This window comes from Kogia breviceps, chromosome 16 (genome assembly GCF_026419965.1).
Source record: "Kogia breviceps isolate mKogBre1 chromosome 16, mKogBre1 haplotype 1, whole genome shotgun sequence".
NCBI classification, from domain to species: Eukaryota; Metazoa; Chordata; class Mammalia; order Artiodactyla; family Physeteridae; genus Kogia; species Kogia breviceps.
This window is the reverse complement of record NC_081325.1, coordinates 44,852,754-44,879,289: the sequence shown is the minus strand read 5'-3', so window position 1 is coordinate 44,879,289 and position 26,536 is coordinate 44,852,754. Positions and strand designations below refer to the sequence as shown.

Sequence of the window (26,536 nt, the reverse complement as noted above, 5' to 3'; positions counted from 1 at the left end):
AAGCTAGCTAGAATTGGAGATAATGGAAATAGATTAGAGAGTATTTGCCAGATTCATGTCTTAATAGTTACACACAGAACAAACCCATGCATGCTTGCAGGTGTGTTTGTGTGTTTGTGTTTTAAATAAATTTGACTTTGTCATTTAACATTGTCTTTTTTTTTTTGCATTTGATTTGTAAAAACAATATGTGTGCTTCAAGACATAGAAAGAAAAAATTAATTCCATTTCCCCTAGCCTGGCTAAAATCACCCTTTCATGTCTTCCTTGGTACAATGTTGTAGTGCTGTCTTGCTGCATCTACCTGCAGCTGTAAAGAAACAAAGATAGTGTGTCATTTACTGTCATATCTCCAAAAACTGACATAGTTGCTGGCATGGGGTGAGAGATATGTGAATGTTTCTTAAATAAATTTATTGTGAATTAGTTTTGCAATTCAGTTTACTCTGTTGTACGTGGATTTAGTTTATTTGCATGTAATAGATATATAAGATGCTTAGAATGAGTTTCAGGGAAGCCTGGTGAGATATTTAAATCTTCAGTTGCTGTTTAATAATTGGTTTCATGCCAGCCTTTTTAGGTTATCATACTAAGGCTGAAAGGTATAACCCTGGAGAGAGAACAGGACAGATTATTTAAAATATATATTAAATAAGATAAAACTGGACCAAGGGGGAAAAGGGGAGGAGGTCTCAAATACTTAAAATGTATTTTTGTAGAATATATCGAATGCTTAAAATAGAATGATAAATGCTGGGGTAAGGGGAATACTTAACACTATGATAGAACTTAAGTGTGTTGGGTAGAGAAATCTTCTTTCAGGAATTGATATGTAGAGTGAAGCATAGAAAATGAGTAATAGTTAAACAGATTAAAATATGGGGAGTGGTTTGGTTTAAGGACGAGAATTTTTAAAGAGCCGCAGGACGGAGAACACATGGCATGTTTCATTCAGCAATAAATAAAGCGGTGAGCAGTAAGTTTGGAGAGACAAATTGTGTCTATATCATATAAGACCAGAAACCATGTTATAGAATCTTGACTTTACTATAAACCTAAAGGAGAGCTAATGAAGGACTTTAGACAGGGAAAGTAAATAATCAGAATTGTGCTTTAAAATGATTGCACTTGATGAGAAGTGAAAAATGATTAGGAGAAAGCAAAATCAGAGTCAGAAATTTATTAGGACATATTTTATTAATCCACTGTAGGCGTTGAAAATTTTTCCTTCTTTCCTTCTTGTTTCTTCAGCTAATGAAACAATTAAATTGACATAAAACAGATGAATGGGAGAAAAACAAATTTAATTTTGTACATATGGAAACTCCATAAATATATGAGACTCAAAGAAGTGACCAAAGCAGGAAGCTTTGATACTTTTTAGACAAAGAAACAATAAATTCATGAAGAACTGAGTAGACAAAGTGGTTTGGGATTGAGGTAGTAAATTGGTTAAGAAGTTACAAGGTTTGTTTACACAGCCTTCTTGGCCCTAAATTCCCTATGTCTGGTGTTAAATATGCCTCTACCCTCCTGGTAGATAGAGGGTATCATTTCACATGGGAGATTTATCTCCTGCTTTAAGGGATCAAAGGAGGGTCAGAGTGTCCCTCCTGTGTCCGGCATCTCTCAAGTACCTTTAGTTCAAAATAATCAATATGCCAAAGTGGCATAACCTAGAGTGGCATATTCTGCTCCCCTTCACACTAAAGGTGAAACTGTAACCTGAACTAGCTTAAAAACAGTATGAATGGGTACAATTAAGTTGGTTGGAGAGATACTTATAGGACTTGATGGTTATTTACCTGCAAGGTTGAGGGAGGTAAAACTAAGGGTCATGGATGTGCTCTAGGTTCCTGTCTTGAACAAGTGGGTAGAAAGTGGTGGCATTCACTGGTAAAAGAAATACAGGAGGAATAGTAAACTCGGGGGAAAAAAGCAGACATTCATTTTTACACACACATATAAGCATGTATAGAGATATAGATGCAAATGTAGATACAGACATAAAGTGAAAGTATGTACATTGCACTTCACCTAGAAACTATGCATAGTATTTTTCAGTATTGAATGAACATCAGAGAGTATTTGGGAAACTTCAAAAATACATCTATCCAATACTCATCCCATTCCTATTGAATGGTAGGCCTTGAGTATTTATACATTGTAAAAGTTCCTTAGATGACTCTGATGTGAAACAATGCTTCAAAATCATTGGAAACTAAAAGAGAGACAATGGAAACTGTGCATTTTGGAGTCAGAAATATTTCAGATTGTAGACATTGATGTTACCAGATTTACATATCATCTCTTGACACTCCATTCACATGCCTGTCATATAGAGATGACAACATATGATGGGATTATAAAGGTGACAGTGATCTATAAAAATTATTCTTAACACACAATATGCTATCATTATATCACATTCCCCTTTTCACTTCTCATTTTGAGTAAATATCTATGAAAAAGACAAGAGATGTTATATTAGCTTTTTAAAAAAATAGGGTATTAAGTGAAAGGAATAAAATAAAAGTCATATGGGAAGGTTTTTAGTTTTTGTTTCTGTTTTTATTTTTAACCTGCAAGTGGGATGGCAGGTAACAATAAACACAGCTAAAAGAACTAATAGATAATCAGATAATGCTGGTAATTTTCATATTTAGAGAGTGAGACCATGTCCTTTCTCAATCAATAAGATAATGTATGTGATCTGAGGTTATTTTGTTCATAGCTATTTTATTTGTTACATTTTATTCCTTTCTCTTTGAAATAATATCCTGTAATTTCTCATCTACCTAATATTTTATGTGCATAAATTATTCTTAGAAAACTGTAATAAAAATCATTGATATGAAAAAGTTCAAATTACTAAAATCTTAGTTTACCTCTATGGAATAAATTTTCATTACAAACTTTGTAAAAATTATTGTTTTAATATATTTCTAGCCAATTTCATATTCAGGATTATTTTTAAAATCTCAGTTCTCATTTCAATGACAAGCATAATGTAGACTTTAAAAAAAAATAGCCCCTGTGGCAATTGTAATTATGGCTTATTAATGACAAAATATTGAAGCTATATCACTGTATGTCTCTGTTTAGAATGAATGAATAACACATTTAATTCAGTATAATATCTTGGGAAATAACTTCACAATGACTTCAATAGTGAAATAGGTATTTAATCTAAAATATACTCCAAGCTGTCACTATGAAATATCATCACAAATATGTCCATGTAAGCTCTAGAATAAATCTTTGCTGGAAACTTTTCTAAAACAGCTTCATTTCACTAAAAATCATTAAAGAATTTATTAGTTTCATTAAAAATTCTGTAAATGATTACAGGTTTAAAAATTTTCAATATTCATATTATTGTTTTATGTAAATGTCATTTTCATTGTTTCCATTTATATTGTACTACCTGTGGATAAATTGGGAAAAGATAATCACATTTCTTAATGATTTTCATGCATATGAATGACTGGTTTAAATACATTATAATTTGTATATTTTAAGGCAGTAAAATTTGTCTTAAATTGTGTTTCATCTTTTTCAACAGATGGCTTCCTTGAATATTGGGAGAGCAGGTGCCTGTGTAGTAGTCATCAAGCAACCTTGACTTATTTTTATTTGGATATATTTTAATTGCTGGAGTGGTTATTTTTATATCAGAGGGCAAGAATGAGAATTTCCTGAGATGAAAATTCTTCAAGAACAAAGATTTTGCTAGATTTACCTACTGATGTCAAAAGAAATAGAAAAATCAAACAGAATTATGGGAAACAAGAAAACAAACTGCTCTGGGAATACTATCTGGTCATGTATTAGTTCAGGAATGGTTATTGGTAATTTGTTTTGTATTGTAGCATATAGTAACTAGAGTTACCAAAGGCTTGTTTTTATTAAGCAATTAAAAGGAGAAACCAAGATTTGTGACATGGATAATTTCATGACCACAGTTCACTCAATTGTTTTATAATCTGTGGAGATACCAAGAGGTTGCCAAGAGTAGAAGACATGATATTTCATCTGACAGAATTTGATCAATTTACTATTTTCCTACTCAGATGTGATCATACAGGAGGTGGAATTATGTTTATTAAAACAAACATGCTTCTTCCTAATTTTCTTAAACTACGAACTAGAGAAACAAATTCATGCTTCTCTCTTGCATTCAGAAAACAAATCAAAGCTGCATATATCATATGAGAGGATGGTTGGATTTTATTGCAACTGTATTAGCAATTTGAAGCTGAAAAACACAAAGGATCTTTTTCATTAAGCTTACCACATTGCTTTGCTTTCTGAACACACTGAGCCAAAGAATCAGTACAATTATAGGCTTTTGCCTTATGATGAGTTCAGTGTAAGCATGGAAGTTAGTTATTCTGAATGTTATATATATCCATTGCATGTTGAAGTCCTTTAGAATTTTGTTCATAAAGAATCTTAGAAATTTGAGAGAGAAATCTATGATCCATTCATTTGGAGTGTTAATCATCATTGTTAGAAGGAAGGCAGACTTCCAATTCTCATTCCCCACTTTTCAAACTTGTAACATTGATATGCACATTATTTTATGCCAATGTTTGTAATTGTTTAAAGCATATAGTAGAAACATTACACATTGTCCTTAATAGTCCATGTAAATTTTAAATATAATTAATAAATAATAGAAAATTTACTTTTATCAGTGTATCATTTTTCAATAAATTTTAATTCAGAACTGAGTAAAAAATTGACAAGAAATAGGCGTTTTATTGCTCGACTTTTCAAAACTAAAGAAGTATATATTTTCATCAAAACACAAGTTTATTTCTTCCTAAATACTATGCTGACACCAAATACAATCTTTAATTATTGTTTTCTTTTGTAGTCACTCACTTGAGACAGCTAACAATAGTGCTTAGAAAATGCCCATCCCATAATGAAAGTGCTGATAATCATGCAGGGGTTAGAAAAGTCAAGAAAATCCCTCTTTTTGAGTCAATGTAAAACATGGAATTGAGTTTTATTACTGGGTAGTGGAAAAATATTTGAAATTAATAACCAAGGAAAATATTGATAGTTTATGTCAAGGAAATATTAGGAAATCTAAAATTTCCCAACATGTATATGTGATTAAATTTATTAGTCACATTTCAGAAAAATGATATAAGATATTAAGGAAGTATCAGTGATTTTTTATTCATAGTTAAAAGATGAATAGCATGAAATTTATCATTTTAGCCATTTCTAATTGTACAGTTTAGAATTGTTAAGTATATTCAACTTCTTTGCCCACATATTTTCTTCAATGCATAGAACATACAGATAATATTAGCTAACTGAGGTGGACAATTTATTTTTGAAATGTTAAAGAATAGAGGGGAAGATAAAATGGTATATATCTATTTTTTAATCAGTAAAGCTTTGTGGTGGCCATATTTAAAACTTGGTTAATAAATTTATCAATATTTTTACAATTTTTTTTTTCCTGAGAGGGAATTTTCCCCAGATTTGCTGCATTCAACCAACTATTTTCTATATGTGTATCATATTAGCCTGCTGCCTCTTATATTTCATACCATGAGTGTACACACCCAATTTACCATACAAGGATATTGAAGAGCAGTTTGGGCAATGAACTCTAAGCTTATATGAATGAGATAGGAAGAAGGGATATTATCGTGCCATTTACTGAAAAGTATATTGTCCACCAAGTTCACATGAGTTCCAGGACTTACCATCTACCCTGCCATGACTCCAATCCAGGATTCTTGAAACTTTGTCAACTGCTAAGGTGTTAAGGAAGTATCAATGATTTTTTAAATGTAGTTAAAAGATGCATAGCATGAAATTTATGCAGGTTCTTATTCAGCTATGCTAAAGACTGCCCTTTGGGATGAAATTTCTGCTAAAGACAGGATTTACTATTTGGCTGTTTAATTAATAAGGCATACTTAAATAAAAGAAATATAGAAAATACCATCAATTAAGATAGTTTTTCTAAGATACTGTTCAGGTTTTTTACTGCATTGATATATTCAGAATATAACTTATTTTTATAAATACCTCTATATAATCTTAGAATAATCTGCAAATATTTTCAATGTTAAAGATGACTATTAACTATAATAGGAATATATAATATACAATTGTCCCTCCATATCCATGGGGATTTGGTTCCAGGACCTGTCCTGGATACCAAAGTCTGTAGATGCTCAAGTCCCATAGCCAGTGCTTCACATCTGTGTGTTCCACCAGCCTCAGACTGTATAGTACTGTATTTATTGAAATAATAGTGAACCAGTAGTATTGCAGTAGATGGGTGACAGTGTTGGGAAAATAAATTTTAAAAAAAACAAAAAATCTTCTACAATCCAGAAAACCTCTCCACAAAAGTATTAGAAAAAACTTTTTTTTTTAATTATTGAATAAGCATGAAACCAAGATGTAATACACATCACAGGCAACATGCTAAGAGATCGCAAAGATAGAGAGAAATCTCACCCTTTCATGTAGCCAAGCAGATACAATTCATTAGACATATTTTTTCCAGATAAACAATATCTGCTTCTTAAGTAAGAGGACTGAACAGCACCATTTGTCACGCAAGTTCATCCTTACTTTACCCAGTAGTTATCGTGACCATCTGAATTAGCTAATTAGCTTTATCCAGAGGGGGGAAAAACACACTTCTCAAAACTTTGTGACAGTGGGTAATTTTGCAACTTGGATTAAGGTCCCACCAGACAGACTCCTCCCCTCCCACAGAAACTGTGCAATAGGGGTGCTGTCTTCCTTGAGGATTACATTTCAAAGAAATGGCTTCCAGGCCCTTGAGAAAGATATCCCTAAGTCATAAAGCTGACAAAAGTCCTATTTAGTTTTTAAAAGGATTTATAAACATTTCAAAGAGAGGAGAAAGTACTCAGAATTACAAGTTTTCTAAAGTAAATGCTCTGAGAAAAAGGGGAGGAAAATCTCTTCCCTTATTTCAACAGGGAGAATTACGCTTCTTAGTTTTCATTGTATTTGTCTTAATGATTGTTATTAGTGTATTTTCCCTCCAATTGTTTTTCTATTTAACTTTAGGAGACATAGTATAGTTCCCAGATAGGCAACTTTACTATCACTTAGGAGTTTGTTAGAAAAGCTAAATCTGAAACCCATCCAGAGTTGCTAAATGAGATCCTGTTTTTTAACAAAATAACAAAATAACGTGACTTGTTAAACCTTGAGAAACACCAACTTCAGTCATTATTTCTCTGCAAACTCTATTTCCCTCTCTGGTTTTCTCAATGAGGGCACCAACTAGGGAGTTAGCAATCCTGTCTAGTTCTCATATTTAATCCATGTACTCCAGGATAAACTTTATCAGGAATAAAAGTTATGTTTTAGTTCTCATCTGCTTTCACTTTGTCTAATTTTTTAATGGGTTCAGAAACTAGATGACGAAGAGGGTGCTACTCATTGGATTCCCTCCAAGCCCCAGCAGAAAAACATTTAGCTAGGTAAAATGCATATATGATAAGCAGAGAGTTCCAATTACAAAAACCTACAATTTTTAAAAAGGAAGATGAAAGAGAAAGTATATGTTCATACTATGCCCATTATTTTGTAATCTGTTTCAGTCTTCCTGTGACTGGAGAGGACAGAAGTAATCCCTGATCTCAAGTAGCCAAATTTCTGGCTTACAATCAATCAGTGATTCTTATTCATCTCAATTCTCTTGAAATGATAAATTCAAGTTTACTCGGGAAGTAACCCCCACCTAACTTATGTTAAAAAACAAAGTCAACCTAGTAAATTTGAAGATCTAATTGACTTTATTCAAAGATTCATGAATTGGGCAGCATCCCATTTAAGCAGCTAGAGGGGAGCTCAGAAGGGGGTTGTACAAAATGAAAGGGCTTTATAGGAAGAAGGTAGGGCAAGGGAGCTGTTAACAAAAGAAGGGAAATAATTATTTTTAATCCAGGATGTCTTCTTTTTTGGGGGGAAGGGAACAGCGCAGGTTTTATCATGCAGATTGCCTCTTTTTCCCGGGAGATGATGCAAAGGCTTACCTGACAGATTACCTCATTTGTGATGACCAGAAAATTCCAAACTGTTTGATTAAAATTACATTTCTGAAGAAGGTCAAATGACAATTAGGTTTGGTATTAAATCTAGGTTTGGTATCATGGGCTTTAGCACAAGTGATGCCATTTTGGGCCAATGGTTTTCTTTTTAACATTTAAAAGGTCAAACCTCTTCCCCTGCTTACTGAGAAACTTGAATTTTCAAAATGAGTTAGATTTAGAATCGGTATATAAATGATGGAGAAAATCAAACCCACAGCATCAACACCTTTTGTATTAAACTGGGTGCTACAATTAAAATATTTGTGTAGTCAAAAGATAAACTGAGACATAATAAAATTTTAAGGGATTATTTTAGCAAAAATTGATTGCAAGAAAGCAGGCCCAAACTGGAAGTAGTTAGGAGTGCTCAGCCAATAGGAGCTAGGAGAAAGACATGTAGAGGAGGTTCAGAAGCAAAGAAAGGAAATTATTTTATTGGCTATAGCTTAAAGCTTAGTTGGCTGTGATTGCTTGTTTTTAGCGGTATGATTTTGTATCTTTGAGGCATTTACAGGTTTAGATTTTTGTTTGTTTTCATAGGCTACCCTTGCATTAGAGCCACCTCAGTCTAACAGCCTCTGTTTAATTAATTTAACAGCATTAATATATTTTGATATGTTAGAAGCTCAATCATAACTGACTTATTCTAAAGCAGTAAGTAATATTAATTTTAGATTTTAAAAAAATGTGGAAGAGTAAGAGAAAGTTACAACGTTTGAATATTAAAAACTTTTATCATTGAATTTATCATTTTAATGCTATATTTGTTAGTGTTGACTAATGTTAGTGTTTGAAAAGTGTTTTTAGGATAAGTACTACACAAGCTTAGAACACAAGCATATTATATTTGTGATTGTAGATTAAAATGTGGGAGGAAGTTTAAATAAGCTATAAGTGAGACTGGTTGTTTAAGAAAATTTAATATCCTTAAATTCATATGAGTACATATTAAACAAGTGGCCCTTTAAAAGGATTATTAATGTTTCATAGATTTATAACTAAAATCCCAAGACTCTGAAAGTTCCATTTAGAAACTTAAGGAAAATGTGGTTTGTTTATATAATTAGTTTTAAAAGTTGATTTTCTTGTATGAAGAAAATAACTACTAATAGTCTTCCTCCTACATAAAATGCACTCACTCAAAAACAAAAATGTTAATATTTATAAAGTACTTCCATACCTATTACTAATTCATCATTACCTCCAATTCAAACTAACAGTTTCTTCAGAGTTATACTCCATCCATCATAGAATGAAAATTAGAATTTTATGGAATAGATCTGACAATCCACTTTATTAAATATGCTAAATTAAATACAAATTTATGAGAAAATGCTTCATATTGCCTCAAAAATTAAACAAACTTATGAATATTAGAGTACCTCCAGTAAAAAATGTAAAGATTTTTATTGTATTTAGATAATGTTTTAGTCATTATATCTTGATATCTGTACCTAATATAAGTGTATTTGTATTCTACCTCATTTTTTCCCCACCTTAGGGCAGATCATCTCTTAGATATTTGAAGATAATTTTAAATAAGTCTATTTCTGCTTAGTAATAATTCAGAAAGATGAGATATAGCTGTTTGGAAATGCGTAATTGTTATATCCCTTACCCCCCATGCCCACTCACAAAAATGTTGAAATTTTTTTTAAAGTAATATGCATTTGAATGCCTATGTTTTCCTAAATGTCCAAAACCTCTTCCTTTCCATCACTTCTATTGTCAGATATAAATGATGTGCAATAATTAGCTAATACAAATAACATTTAGATATTAACTGGTATCAAAGATTCTTACAGGGAATTTATTTTTATTTTAAATCTTTGTAAAGGAAGATTAGATTAAAGCTAATTTGATATCAGTTAAAAAATTAAGAGAATTCCTAAAGGAGTCTAGGAAACAGACCATGAAGTGTACACATTAGGGAGAATAGCTAAATTGCATGTCCAAGCACTGCCTTGATTGATTTTTATTCTGATCCTTTCACCATATTACATTGGCAAAAGTAACCATGGAGACTAAAAGCTTGACTATGGGAATTGAACTAGCAAAGTAATACCAAAGAATATAGTAAAAGAAAGGCTAAGGTGATTTCAGAGTCAAAGAGGTATCTTATTTTTACATATAAATATGCTACATTGAATTTTCTAAATCCTTACAAATCAACAGACTCTACCTACTATCAGAAAGAGTAAAAACAGGAAAGTAGATTAACCAGTGAACAAAATGTTTGTTTTGATGGCTAGTCTCAATTTTCTATGTTTGTTGATTATCAAGTGGTTTAGCACATATAAAATATTCTTTAATAATAATGTCACATTCTTAGATATACATTCTCAACTGGAATAAATCAGCTCTATGGTCATAAAAAACACTATTTTAATGACATTATTTTTTGGACTAATTCTATTATTCACATATTATGCTATTATTTTTTTTTTCTTTTTGTGTTATGCGGGCCTCTCACTGTTGTGGCCTCTCCTGTTGTGGAGCACAGGCTCCGGACGCGCAGGCTCAGCGGCCATGGCTCACGGGCCCCGCCGCTCCGCGGCATGTGGGATCTTCCCGGACCGGGGCACGAACCCGTGTCCCCTGAATCGGCAGGCAGATTCTCAACCACTACGCCACCAGGGAAGCCCTATGCTATTATTTTGAACTGAATAAAAATTCAGTAACTTGCAGAAAAATCTCAATTCTTCAGTTGGCTTCAAATTATGTAAGCATATACAAATTGCAGATCCATAACAAAATAATAAATAATTATCTATAATTTATATGACAAAGATAAATTAAATGTAATATATTCATAATGCAACATATTCATATGTCAAATATTAACTGAAAACCTTCTATAATGCTAGGAATCAAAATTGGTGCCGGAGGCATAATTTTAAGCAACAAGTTAGTTATTTATTTCCAGAACAGTGAGAAGAACACACTTATAAGCAAATAATTCCTGTACCCTGAATAAACTTTGGGGTAGATTTAAGTGCCAGAGGTAAAATAAGTTGATGAGGTAAACATAAAATTGAAGCCGAATCTGGCTTATGTACCTCAACACTGAATTAATTCTCAGAAACAAAGTTTTGGGTGAAGTAGAAAAGAATAGCTTTATTGCTTTGCCAGGCAAAGGGGGCCACAGCAGGCTAATGCCCTCAAAACTGTGTGTCCCAACCTGCAGGGGATAGTGAGGAGTTTTATAGTAATGGTTTAGATAGAGCATTATCAGCTCTTGGACAATCTTCTGATTGGTTGGTGGTGAGGTAAGTGGGAGTCAGCATCATCAACCTTCTGGTTTCAAGCAGTCTGGGGTCTATGTGCTTGTGGGCAGTACACGGTTAACTTCTCCCACCTGGTGGGATTTCAGTTTCTGCCAAACAGCTCAAAGACACTGTTATATATATCCCTTGAGGGGGTAACCAGGACCCTGTCCCAAGGCTACACTATTGTTTCTTTTGACTCTCCCTCCCTTGTCTCCACATCCCCTCCCTTCCCTAATCAACAACTGTTTGAATCTGCGTTGGAACTCAGGGAAGGTCATGGAGGCTGAATGAAACCTATTTCCTGTAATCAAGAAATGGGGGACACAGAAAAGCTTTTGTGCCCAGGAGCCTCATAGAGTCCTGCTTGTTATCAAAATTGTTTGGGGAGAAGAAGGATTTAACAACGAAACTCTTATTTCTAAGGATAGAAAAATCTGGAGAAGGGGTCTTGATCTTGGGTGGCCTTAGCCTGCAGCAGCTTGAAGCAGGATTTTGGTTGCCTGGCCAGAGATTGAAGTCAGGCCACAGAAGTGACAGCGCTGAATCTTACCCATTAGACCAGGGGCCAGTGACAAGGCCCTGGACTGTCAGCTTTGTAGAAAGGAATTTTCACAAGGAGATGGAAACTAGTGAAACAAGTAAAGTGTTTATTTGGAGGAAAAAGGATATGTGTGGATAGACACATGGGAAGGCTCAGAGGAAGAGTTGAGCTCTCATGGTAGTTTGAATCACTCATATGGGGCATTTCTTGCTGGTTTCCTCTGGCCGGTCAGCTTGCTTTGCCTGGCTCTAAGTTGGTATTTGGTTTATCTTAGACAAGATGGATTCTAGTGAAGAGGCCTATGGGTAGGTTGACATCACCTACTATGGGGTGTTGCCCCCTCCCTTTTAGGCCCCTGAAGAGCTTTTCTTCACAGGTCTAGTCAGGAAGTTCTCCTTGACATGGAGAATGAGAAATATGTGGTCTCTATCTTTTATCTAGGCAGGGTTTAGCTTCTGACTCCTGCTATTATATTCATCTTGGAATATCTGTCCACAGGGGACAAACTCCAGATGCTCAGCCCCATCTATCTCCCACCTCTGTCTGAGGTAGACTTCAAGATGTAGAAACAATTATGTCTTTCTTTCTCTAACCACATTTTACTCGTCTCCCACATAACTACCGCTGCTAAATCTTGGCAGGAGGAACATATATTTGCTAGGCCCTTTCTTTATGGGCTCAGAAATAATTCTCAAATGGTTTACTGATGAAACCTTAGGTAATGCAGACTAATTAATATTTGTGAATTCTTATGTTAAAAGTGCTAGGTAACTCTGATTTGGAAAATTGGAGGATGCGTTTCTCTCTTCTGTAAGGCCTCCAGAAAAAGAAACATTATATGCATTTAGTAATCTACTTTTCTTCAACTATAAATTATGGATAAGGATCCAAGTGGCAGGAAGTACTGAATGAACTTTCATTTCACCAGTTTACTTGAGGTACATATTTTTTATCTGACATTTATAGAAAGTTTGATAATATATATTACTGATTCCCAATGGGTTGGTCACCCCTCAGTGGGTCCTTTGACCAGAGTCACAAATGCCAATCAAATGAAACCAGGTTCAGTATAGCAGAGCAGAAACTTTATTCATTGATCAAGGAATGGAGATGGGAGAGCTAAGAAATAAATTAAGGCAAGAATCCTTTAGCTCTCAGGGGCTGGTTTAAGTGACAAAATATAAAACAGTTCTTTATACATTCAAGAAGTATTCTTAGGTGTTAAGAGGTTATAATTTTGTTTCAGATCACACATTCTTGTATCTGGGTTATATACATTTTTCCAGATATGTGACTAAGGCAAATTACTTAACCTCTTTATTTCTGTTTCCTCACTCTAAGTTTATTGGGACGATTAAATGTGAAAAGTATTTAAGCCACTTAGAACAGTGCCTATCCTTGAGAAAATCCTTGATAAGTGTTAATAAAGTAAACAAAACAGTCTTCTTGAACTATGGTAACAGCTCTGTGTGGCGATTTTTCATAGAGAAATGCAAAAAAGTCACAGTTTAAGAAATTGTTTACTACCAGGCCATCATTTTTAGAGAAGCAATTGTACAAATACTTTTTCCATGAAGTTTATTTTTCTGAGAAACATATGCCTATTAACAGAACCAAGGTTAGTATTAGCACTAGGACTGATACAGAAAAAAAAAAAAAAATATATATATATATATAAACTAAGCAAATACCTAGATCATCAAGTAATTTCATAAGTTATGAAAGCAATTTTGTTTGTAGCAGAGTCAGGGAAAATTTAATGAGGGCAAAAGCTCAGCTTCTCTGTACACTGGTGCCGATTCGAATCTCAGAGACAGAGTTTTGGGTGAAGTAGAAAAGGATAGTTTTATTGCTTTGAGAGGCAAAGGGGACACAGCAGGCTCCTGCCCTTGAAAACTATGTGTCCCAACCTGGGAGAATTTGATGAGGAGTTTTATAGCATTAGTCCAAGGGTGGGGTTGCTGACAAGATTAGCGTTTGTGTGTGTGGCTGGAGGGGGGGGGGGGTGTCTCAGATGGCTGATCTCCTAATCTTGATGAGCTTCTCTGGTCCCTTTAATCTTGCCTTAACTGTTTCTTGGCTGTTTCTCCCATAATTAACAACTGTTCATATCTGTCCTTTGGAACTCAGGGAAGGTAATGGAGTCTGGAGTCTTGCCTACAAGAAACAGGGGACAAAAAAGCTCTGTGCCCAAGAGCCCCACAGGGCTCCACTTGGTTTCATTAATAATTGACAGTTGAAAAAAAGAAGAATTTCCTAACACAAAAGAATAAAAGTAAATTGGCAACGATTAAAATAGTTTAAAAAATATAAAAAATTATCTCTTCTTGTCATACTCAAACACTACCTAATGTCTGAAAATTTACCAAATTCTATTCACTTTATTAATAAACAAGTTTTGTAAAATACAAAGTTCACTGAACAGTTACAAAGATGACTTTATTCAGGCTAATGTAATAGGGGAAACTTTCATTAAAGATGTTGTAAGACTAGGGAGGAAAAGTAGGGTTCATAGAGTCAAGCAAACAAAGGAGTCATGAAGGATGAGCGAGAGTCTAGTTTGAAGGATGGAGGTGCTTAGTTCCTGGAATATGACAGGGAAATATGATAGAGGCAAGGATGATACAATTCTCAGAACACAGATGTGAGGGGAGTGTTTCTCAAACTGCTTTCCAGGAAGATCAGACTCAGATAAACTCAACATCATTAGTCCTGTGTTTTGCTCAAGATTAATATCATTCAATGCTGAACAATCCAAAACCTCCTGAATAGAGTGAATCAGAGTGAATCAGGATCTAAGAAATGGTTTTATGAAGATTCTTTTTGACCTCGCTCCAGTAAAACCAGTTGAACCCTCTGTTCATAGCTGGTGGTATAGGTCAGTTATTTTAGGGTCCTCTATGTCAGACATCTCAAAAGAGGAATGCCTAAAAAGAATGTGTGTGTGTGTGTGTGTATGCATGTGTGTACCTGTGTAGTTAAACTCCTATTGAACACTAAGCAATTAAACCCCAACCATCACCAATCCTGTGGATTCTAAGAGGTTGTTACAGGAAAATCTTAAACTGAAGGAGTCAGAACAATTGTAGGTATTCTGTGAATTTCTTCATTGGAATTTCAAATGTGATTGTTGACCACAGAGATGTCAGAGAGGTTTCAGGAAACAAATCTACAGCAGTTGTTTCTGACCCTTTCTGGAGGCCAGGATCAACTGGTTGTTTAGCACAGTCTTTCAAGTTTCTTGAAGCTCTAGAACTAGAATGTTGATGCTCTTGGTGATATTGCACAGTCATTGTTACCTCTCATACAAGGGCATGCATATAGGACCCAAACATTTTGTCAGTCTTCGCTAGTCACCCAACAGAGACTTATCCTGAGATAAATTTGGCCTAGGCAAGGCCTGCTGTAAATGGTGAATCTTATGAGGGTTTTATCAGGTTGTCAGGGTTTAGCTCACAGGATTTCATATATTCTTATAGGGATGTGAAAACAGGTTTTAGTTCTTAGTGACACTGAGTCAAGTGGGAAGAAGAAAACTGCAAACAATAATTTGGATGGTTTTAGACAGATATTGAAGGAAACTTAGAAGACCTAAAAGTTTGAGCAAATTAACAAGATCCACTCAAATTTTCAAATAAATACTCAAACTGGGTTTTCATAAGGTGAAATTAAATCTCCTTTGTAAATCCATTAGTTATCTGAAATTTACAAAGTGGTGCAGTGAACTGACAGAGTCTGACAACCTGGAAGGATTGTTTTCCATTGAAACATAAAAATTTCCTCTACTATCTCCCCTCTATCTTTTGATAAAAATTAATTTTAAAGAAAGGTTATTCTTGATTATAAAATAAGGCTGATGTCATTAGGTTTGGCCTGATTACTTTCATAGGTACCGTAACTATGATAATTTACCATATGGCCTTTAAAATTTTGCTCTGCTGGAATCTCACATAGGAGATTCTCAGTTTGGATTTATAAAATCCTTGTGAGGGTAGAAAGTCAAAGTCAGACCAAGAACTTGACATCAGATTTGTTGTAGTACCTATTAATTTTGTTGAATTCCTCTCTTTTCAAGGCCACCAAAATATCTTCATGTTTCTGGGCCTACTTTCTTAATAGCATGTAAGAGTAGGAACCCTGTAACACAGATACCAAACCAGTTTTTCTGAGAGAACTTTGTAAGCATTGGATCTATAAAGTCAGTTTTAGTTTCTTAAAAGTATCTGGTCATATCTGAGTCGGTGAGCATTTTGCTCAAATATGATGAAACCCAGCAATGGGCTTGTAGCAAAGTAGGGTTTATTGCAGGGTACCAAGCAAGGGAGTGGGATACAAGCCTCAGTGATTTTTTTTAACAGTAAGCTCAATGAAGTCCAGTGACCTGATCTGCCCTTTCAGTGGGTGCAACCACCCCCTTGAATGAAAATTGGAACAGATAAACGACAAGCTCCTGGAGGCAGAAATGCAGTACATTTATAGTTAGTATTGGAAAACCAGAACTATTTCTCTAGCAATGGATAAACACAAGATCATAAAAATCAAACTACATTTAGTATCTTTACCATACAGTCTCTAGATCTTGGTAGATTCTTTACTGTTTCTTTTGCAGGCGTAGACGTTGTTTCTAAAATATTTTGGCTAATCCACTGTGGTTTTGCAAATTGGCCCCCTTACACATAGAGCAGGGACAGACCAAAGAAAGAGGCAGGCCACTCCACATTGGTAAGTGGCAATTTTAATAAGCAAGGAAACAATTATGAGGCTTGTCTTGGTCAGAAACAAGTTGAGTAGACCTCCATACCCACCAACCAAATCTTAAAACTTTACATAGAGGACTTAACTGGGTTTGGTCAAGTATTTAGTCCAGATGGCCTCAACATCTTACACTCTCAAGATTATGTCCTTGGAACAGCTCCCACCGTGGGAAAGGTAGGCAGAGTATATATTCCAGAGACAGGGGAGGAGGGGAGGAGCCTCCAATTGCCTGGGTTCAGCTCAAGGGACAACAGAGGTGATGTCCTGTCTTCTAGGTCTGTGGTCCCCAACCATTTTGTCACCAGGGACCGGTTTCATGGGAGACAATTTTTCCACGGACTGGGAAAGATGGAGGGTTCAGGCACTAATGTGAGCCATGGGGAGCGACCGCGAGTGACAGATGAAGTTTTGCTTGCTCCACGTCCTGGGGACTTTGGACTTACCCCCCACCCCCACCCCCGCCTCTAGATTACTTCCTCCAACATCCACAAAATTTAAACACGTTGAATTTGACCATTGAAAGCCCATTTCCAACATTCACTTGTTAATTACTGCTAATTAACAAACGAATTAAATTCTTTCCTTTGCAGTGTTCTTTCCATTATTAAACTCACAATAAGATTTCTTCTATTCAAATCTTCTTTTTAATACAATAGAGGTAAAAGAGAAGAAACAGTCAAGGCGATTGTCCAAAATTATTAAGGCATTAAACATGATCTTATATTTTAAACTCCAATACCAGTCTTATGGAAATAGCTATAATATTTACAGGCTGGATATAGTAGTATTTTCCAAATTTTCTCATTTTTAATACTGCTTCGAAATAGATTATAATCTTGGTATTATATTTTTTGGTAGCTTTAAAATTTTTTCATTTCTTCTCCTATGTACTTCTTATCAACACATTACCTTAACTTTCTCTCTTGGTTTCACTCATACACTGCTACTTTCCTAGTTTTGCTTATTTGTTTATGTCTCTAGTCTGTCCTAGAGTCTATTTTAACACACTACAAAATGTATATAAAACAGCTGAAGGAATATAAATAAAAAACAATGAATATAGTTGAAACTTTAGAAGGAGTATTGGAAATTGCTTCATATCAAGAATAGAAGGATCCTAGAGGAGAAGAGAATGCATAGAAAACTAACGAGGAAATCAGAAGGTATCATTTACAGAAGGATAATCAAATGAAAACATAACAAAATGGAATGAAGGATGAAATGAATTAATGGGATCTAAATGTTGATTAGAAGTTCTAAGATTTGATTCAAACAGTTATAGGCCATCCTTTTAAATCACCAAACAAAATATACTACATGGTTTAGTCAATTCACAAATAATATATTTATGCTTTGAACAAATACATTGCAAATGCTCAATCAACATAGAATTTGGTAGAAAGCTTTTTTCTCTCTTTTCCTATTTCTTTTCCTTTCCTTTCCTTTCTCTTTTTTTTTTCTTTCTGTTCTTTTCCTTTTTTAAGAAGAGACCTAGTCAAGAATAATATGAGCTATCATACTACCTAGTAGTTAAAACTCAGAAACACTTGACAGTCACTTAATCTATGGGTATTCTTGGACAAATTTCTATACTTTAAACAACTATACAATTCATTAATAGGATTATTAAGAGGATTTAATGAGATAATATATATTGTTTTTTAACTTCACTTTTCTTAATAGCCTGCTATTTACTTTGTGGCTGAGGATATGTCTCTGACATACAAATCATCATCACTTCACATATAGCCAAGTCAAACAGTATCTTTTGATGGCTCCTTCAAATGATACTCTTCCTCACATACTAATATTGCACTGTCCCAGGATATCTTTTCTATCTACCCTCACTCTCTAGATAAGTACATCCAGTCATATGTCTTTAAATACTATCAACATATTTAAAACATCGTCATTTATATCTTCAGCTCATTATTGCCAACTTTCTCCACAAAGCTTCTAATTGGATGACTGATCAATATCTTAAACTTGAAAAGTCTATAATCAAACTCCTGAAACTGCTCAAAATCTTCTCCAGCTTCAGCCTGTCATAATGTAGTTGATAACAGCTCAAACTTCTAATTGCTCAGGCCAAATATCTTAGTGCTATCCTTGAATTCCCCGCTTCTCCCTCTGCTCTCATTCAGTATAGCTGAAAATCTTGTCAGTACTTTTAAAATATATGCAAAAGTTAAGCACCTTTCATCATCCAAATGCACTCTGTCCAACGCCATCACTAAAATTTCTCTTGTGGTAATCCAGCCTCCAAAATGGAAATGTGGCTTCCACACTTGTCCTTCTTCAGCTTATTCTCTGAAGAGTTACTGGAATATTTCTCTCAAAACACAATCCATAACCTGTCACTCCTCTGCTCAAACTCAGAGTAAAAGCCAATTATCATTATCTCACTGATTTCACCCCTTGCTACACTCCACTGGGTTGATGCACTTTCACAATACCTTACTTACTCTATAGCATTTATCATATTCCAAAATATTAAATGATTTATAATTATATAATTGTTTATAATTATATATATATATATATGTGTGTGTGTGTATATTATTTATTTTATCCTCTCTTCCTCAACTAGGGAAGAGAAGGAAAACTCCTCAAGGGAGGAATCTGTGACTGGTTTCTTCACTGGTGTGTACTAGGAGCCTAGGATTGTGCCTGGCATGCAGAGGGGTACAACCAATATTAGTCAATAAGTAATTTCTACTCAGTGTCTCTTTAATGTGACAGGATTAACTACTCTCTTCTTACAAAACTTTCCTCTCTGACTTCTGTTTCATGAAGCATTCGTGCTTTATATCCTGCCTCTCTTTCAGTCCTCTACCTCCGCCTCTTATCCCCATGTTGACATTCATTCCTGATCTCTCTTCTTTTTTTCTCTCTGCACTATTTTTTGTAGATAATATCAACCAGTTACATGGGTTTCAATGCCAAATATATGGTGACACATTTATACAAGTTTCTCCATCAAAAACCTAAATATTTTGCACCAGACACATGAATCCAACTTTCTACTTGACATATTGATTTGGTTAGCTCACCATCATTTCCAGCTGAACAGAATGTGCCAGTCATTATATTCCTCCTAAAAACCTATTCATACTGACTTCAACAAATATGCATCATTTGCAAATTAAAGTTAGAAACTCAGAATTCTATTAAATATATTTACTTCTATTTTATTAAATTATAATTATGTCTTCATATACTGTACGTGTTTACCTCTTTATTATTAATTTTCTCCCAGTTTACTAAACTCCATGAGACCAAGGAACATGTCTAGTTTCATCACCACTTTAAATACAATTTGTGTTGTTTGTGTGTGTATTCATATTGCTGTTTGATAAATATTGTGAATGAACTAGTATTATTTTGATGACATCTATATTTATTATTATAAAACATGATTATTGATTCTTCTAAGAAGATTACTACACAATTAAGAAAACAATAATGCACAACAATAATAATTTTTAATGTCATAGCATTTTAGTGTTTGAGAGGAACTCTGGGGAAATTAAATTAGCTTTCTCCTTTCACAGATAATTTAAAGCCCTTAGAAGTTAGACAAATTAACTGTGGTTGTACATAAGCAGTGACAGAATACAATCTGGAGCCCAATTATTCTTTTTAGATTTTTCATTATCACTTTTTTGAGACTTTTGATTCAGCCACGTTATTATGAGTATATATCTTTATATTGTAGTAGTTATATTTTATTTGTCCAACTAGCCTACTGTTACAATATAAGAAACATGAATGCAGGGAATATATTTACCTTATTAAATGTGGTTTAGTACAATCAAGTACAATGTCAATCTCATTAGAGCATTCAATAAATGTTTTTGGATGACTATGAAAATGTCAAGTCCTTGAAACAACAATATTGTCTCTTCATGAATGAAGAATACAAATTAAACATTTCAGGGTTTAGAAGAGTGTAATGTACAATAACAATTTAATATACCCATAAGCTTAATATTTTGAAACTCTGGGTGCTCTTTGTATTATTTGAAAATAAAATAATGTGAGAATGCCTATATCTTTGACCTTAATTTCAGATGCTTAATCTTTTTTTTGGAATTTAATGGATGAATAAATTATCTCTTTATTCTAGTAGATATAGCAGCATTTTCATGAGTTAATAAAAAATATATAAAATAGAATTTTGTATTTTTCTAAAGGTGATTCTCTTTTCCACGTAGTATTTTAAGCATTGCAAGATATATATTATTATTATAATCAAGGAAGCCTTAGTATTACTTAAAATAGTATAGTATTTCAGGGGCTTCCCTGGTGGCACAGTGGTTGAGAGTCCGCCTGCTGATGCAGGGGACATGGGTTCGTGGCCCGGTCCAGGAAGATCCCACATGCCATGGAGCGGCTGGGTCCGTGAGCCATGGCTGCTGAGCCTGCATGTCCGGAGCCTGTACTCTGCAACAGGAGAGGCCGCAACAGTGAGAGGCCGGCGTACTGAAAAAAAAAAAAAAAAAAAAAAAAAAAAAAAAATATATATATATATATATATATATATATATATAATTACAGTGTTTCAAACACAAATTAAAGTGTATCAGCATAATTTTTTACTTTAATGACTCTGGATTTTTCACTTCATAATCCTGTTTATTCTTTCAGTATTTTTATACAAAATAAACAGAATTTTCTTTTAAAAATGTTTCTATTAAAAATCAGAGTTATCTGTAATGTATTTGCATCACTAGGTTTGAATTTACTAGAAGTGTCTAGTTCTGTTCAGGCTGCTATAACAAAATAGTACAGACTAGGTACCTTATATAGAGCAGAAATTTTTTGCTCGCAATTCTGGAGGCTGGAAATCCTAAATTAGGTGCAGCATGATAGGGTGAAGGCATTCTTTGGAGTCACAGATGTGTCATTGTAACCTCACATGGAAAGGGGAGGGATTTCTTTTATAAGAACACAAATTCCATTCATGAGGGCTTCGCCATCATGACCTAATCACTTCCCAAAGGCCCCCACCTTCTAATACTATCAATTTTGGAGGTTAGGATTTGAACATACAAATTTTGGGGGGGAGGCACACACATTCAGATCTTAGCAAGAGATGTTTTGTATTCTTTTCTGCCTCTTGCTAAATACGTGTTATGTCATCCTGATCAAATGGTGAAAAACTGCAAGTTGTCCTTCCTCCACATTATATATATTCACTCCTCCACTTCTTCATGGACAGCCAGTTACATCATGACAACTCCCAAAAAAGTGGAGATGCATACTAGCAGTTTAGGTGGTTACATGAAAGAAAAATATATTATTCAAGAATTTGCACTAAGTAATTGAAGGCTAAACTGCCAGACATGTTCACATCACTGGAAATTTGGGGATCTCCCGAGGGTTCATGTTGAACTCACCTCTAAATTTCAAGGGATAATAACCTCTCTTGATGAACATAATTTGATTTCAATTTCACTGTTCTCTCTTGAAACTGAATACAAACAGGAAAATACTTTTTTTTCTTTTTCTTCCTTTTTTAAAAAAATATATTGGGGTATAATTGATTTACAATGTTGTGTTAGTTTCAGGTGTACAGCAAAGAGAATCAGTTATACATATATCCACTTTTTTTAGATTGTTTACCCATATAGGCCATTACAGAGTCTTGCATAGAATTCCTGGTGCTATACAGTAGGTCCTTATTAGTTATCCAATTTATATATAGAAGTGTATATATGTCAGTCCCAATCTTCCAATTTATGCCTACCCCTTTACCACACAGGAATAATAAGTTTGTTTTCTTCATCTGTAGTTCTATTTCTGTTTTGTAGATAAGTTGATTTGTAACCTTTTTTAGATTCCACAAATAACTGATATCAAATGATATTTGTCATTCTCTATTGGCTTATTTCACTCAGTATGAGAACCTCTAGGTCCATCCATGTTGCTGCAAATGGCATTATTTTGTTCTTTCTCAGGCCGAGTAATATTTCATTGTATATGTGTACAGTATCTTCTTCATTCCTCTGTTGATAGACATTTAGTTTGCTTCCATGTCCTGGCTATTATAAATGGTGCTGCAGTGAACACAGGGGTACATATATAATTTTTGAACTATGGTTTTCTCTGGATATATGCCTAGGAGTGGAATTGCTAGATCATATGGCAGATCTATTTTCAGTTTTTTAAGGAACCTCCATAATGTTCTCCATAGTGGCTGTACCAGTTTGCATTCCCACCAACAGTGTAGGAGGGTTCCCTTCTCTCCACACCCTCTCCAGCATTTACTGTTTGTAGATTTTTTGATGATGGCCATTCTGACCAGAGTGAGGTGATATCACATTGTACTTTTGACTTGCATTTCTCTAATAATTAGTGATGTTGAGCATCTTTTCATGCATTTGTTGGCCATCTGTATGTCTTTTATTTAGTCCTCCACCCATTTTTTGACTGGGTTGTTTGTTTTTCTGATATTGAGCTGAATGAGCTGTTTGTATAATTTGGAGATTAATCCCTTCTCAGTTTATTCATTTGCAAATATTTTCTACCATTCTGAGTATTGTCTTTTCTGAGTATTTTGCTTATAGTTTCCTTTGCTGTACAAAAGCTTTTAAGTTTAATTAGGTCCCATTTGTTTATTTTTGTTTTTATTTTCATTACTCAAGGAGGTGGGCTGAAAAATATCTTGTAGCAATTTATGTCAAAGTGATCTCCCAATGTTTTCCTCTAAAATTTTTATACTATTCGACTTTACATTTATGTCTTTAATCCATATGAAGTTTATTTTTGTGTATGGTATTAGAATGTTTTCTAATTTCATTCTTTTACATGTAACTGTCCAGTTTTCCTAGCACTTATTGAAGAGACTGTTTTTTCTCCATTGTATATTCTTGCTTCCTTTGTCATAGACTAGGTTACCATAAGGGTTGATCTCTGGACTCTACCCTGTTCCATTGATCTATATTTCTGTTTTGGTGTCAGTACTATAATATTTTGATGACTGTAGCTTTGTAGTATAGTCTGAAGTCAGAGCGCCGGATTCCTCCAGCTCAGTTTTACTTTCTCAAGATTGCTTTGGCTATTCATGGTCTTTTCGGTTTTCATACAAATTGTAAAACTTTTTGTGCTAATTCTGTGAAAAATGCCATTGGTAATTTGATAGAGATTGCATTGAGTCTGGTGATTGCTTTGAGTAATATAGTCATTTTCACAAAGTTAATTCTTCCAATCCAAGAACACGGTATATCTCTACATCTGTATGAGTCATCTTTTATTTCTTTCATAAATATCTTAAAATGTTCTGAGTACAGGTCTTTTGCCTCATTAGGTAGGTTTATTCCTAGGTATTTTACTCTTTTTGATGCAATGGTAATTGAGATTGTTTCCTTAATCTCTTTTTCTGATTTTTCTTTGTTAGTGTAGAGTAATGCAAGAGATTTCTGTGCATTAATTTTGTATCCTGATACTTTACCAAATTCATTGATTAGCTCTAGGAGTTTTCTGGTGGCATCTTTAGGATTCTCTACGTATAGTATCATGCCATCTACAAACAGTGACAGTTTTACTTCTTCTTTTCCAATTTGTATTCCTTTTATTTCTTTTTCTTCTTTGATTGCTGAGGCTAGGACTTCCAAACTGTGTTGAATAATAGTGGTGAGAGTGGACATTGCTATCTTGTTCCTGATCTTAGGGGAAATGACTTCAGCTTTTCTCCACTGATAATAATATTTGTCTATTTTTGGCCTCATAGAATGAGCTTGGGAGTGTTCTTTCCTCTGTAATTTTTTGGAAGAATTTCAGAAGGGTAGGTGTTAACTCTTCTCTAAATGTTTCATAGAGTTCGTCTTTGAAGCTATCTTGTCCTGGACCTTGGTTTGTTGGAAGATTTTTAAACACAGTTTCCATTTCAGTACTTATCAGTGGTCTGTTCATATTTTCTATTTCTTCCTTGTTCAGTCTTGGAAGGTTGTTTCTTTCTAAGAATTTGTCCAAATCTTCTAGGTTGTCCGTTTTTTTTGGCATATAGTTGTTTGTAGTAATCTCATATGATCCTTTGTATTTCTGTGGTGTCCATTGCAATTTCTTTTTCATTTCTAATTGTATTGATTTGAATATTCTCTCTCTTTTTTCTTGATAAGTCTGCCCTAAGTTTATCAACTGTAACTTCTCAAAGAACCTGCTTTTAGTTTCATTGATCTTTGCTATTGTTTTCTTCATCTCTATTTCATTTTTTTCTGCTCTGATATTTATGATTTCTTTCCTTCTACTAACTTTGAGTTTTGTTTGTTCTTCTTTCTCTAGTTTCTTTAGGTGTAAGGATAAGTTGCTTATTTGAGATTTTTTTTTTTTTTTTTTTTTGTGGTACGCAGGCCTCTCACTGTTGTGGCCTTTCCCATTGCAGAGCACAGGCTCCAGATGCACAGGCTCAGCAGCCATGGCTCACGGGCTCAGCTGCTCCGTGGCATGTGCGATCCTCCCGGACCGGGGCATGAACCCGCATCCCCTGCATTGGCAGGCAGACTCTCAACCATTGCACCACCAGGGAAGATCTGAGATATTTTTGTTTCTTGAGGTAAGAATGTATTGCTATAAACTGCTTTTGGGCATCCCATAGGTTTTGGACCTTTGTGCTTTCATTTTCACTTGTCTCTAGTTTTTTGTTTTTTTTTTTTTTTTTTTTAATTTTTTTTATTTCTGCTTTGATTTCTTTAGTGATTCATTGGTTTAGTAGCATATTGTTTAACCTCCATGTGTCTGTGATTTTTATAGTTTTTTTTTTTTTTTCCTGTAATTGATCTCTAATCTCATAGCATTATGGTGGGAAAAGATGTTTGATATGATTTCAGTTTTCCTAAATTTATCAAAGCTTGATTTGTGGCCAGGATGTTGTCCATCTTGGAGAATGTTCCATGTGCACTTGAGAAGAAAGTGTATTCTGCTGCTTTCAGATGGAATGTCCTATAAATGTCAATTAAGATGATCTGGTCTAATGTTCATTTAAAACTTGTGTTTCCTTATTAATTTTTCTGTTTGGATGATCTTTCCAATTGTGTATATGGGATGTTAAATTCTCCCACTATTATTGTGTTATTGTCATTTTCCCCTTTTATGGCTGTTAGCATTTTCCTTATATATTGAGGTGCTCCTACGTTGGGTGCATATATATTTGCAACTGTTATATCTTCTTCTTGGATTGATCCCTTGATCATTATGTAGTGTCCTTCTTTGTCTCTTGTAATAGGCTTTATTTTAAAGTCTATTTTGTCTGATATGAGTATTGTTACTCCAGGTTTTTTTGGATTTCCATTTGCATGGAATATTTTTTTCTATCCCATCATTTTCAGTCTGTATGTGTCCCTAGGTCTCATGTGGGTCTCTTGTAGACAACATATATACAGGTCTTGTGTTTGTATCCATTCAGCCAGTCTGTGTCTTTTGGATGGAACATTTAATCCATTCACATTTAAGGCAATTATAGATATGTATGTTCCTATTGACATTTTCTTAATTGTTTTGGGTTTGTTTTTGTAGGCCTTTTTCTTCTCTTGTGTTTCCCACCTAGAGAAGTTCCTTTAGCATTTGTTGTAAAGCTGGTTCAGTGGTGCTCAATTCTCTTAGCATTTGCTTGTCTGTAAAGCTTTTAATTTCTCTGTCAAATCTATATGAGAGCATTGCTGTGTAGGGTATTCCTGGTTGTAGGTTTTTCCTTTTCATCACTTGAAATATATCCTGCCACTTCCTTCTGGCCTGCAGAGTTACTGCTGAAAAATCTGCTTATAAACTTATGGGGATTCCCTTGTATGTTATTTGTTGCTTTTCCCTTGCTGCTTTTAATATTTTTTTCTTTGCATTTAATTTTTGTTAGTTTGATT

The 26,536-nt window shown here is 34.3% G+C and overlaps 1 protein-coding gene across 1 annotated transcript in view; it reads left to right on the top strand.

Moving 5' to 3' along the window:
* Nucleotides 1–4,689, top strand: part of KLHL1 (kelch like family member 1) — a 368,376-nt gene extending 363,687 nt beyond the window's left edge. The window contains exon 11 of the mRNA XM_059041531.2: nt 3,566–4,689. Coding sequence (XP_058897514.1) covers nt 3,566–3,625 — 60 coding nt within the window. The 3' untranslated portion in view covers nt 3,626–4,689. The remainder of the gene's footprint in view (nt 1–3,565) is intronic.
* The last annotated feature ends 21,847 nt before the right edge of the window (nt 4,690–26,536 follow it).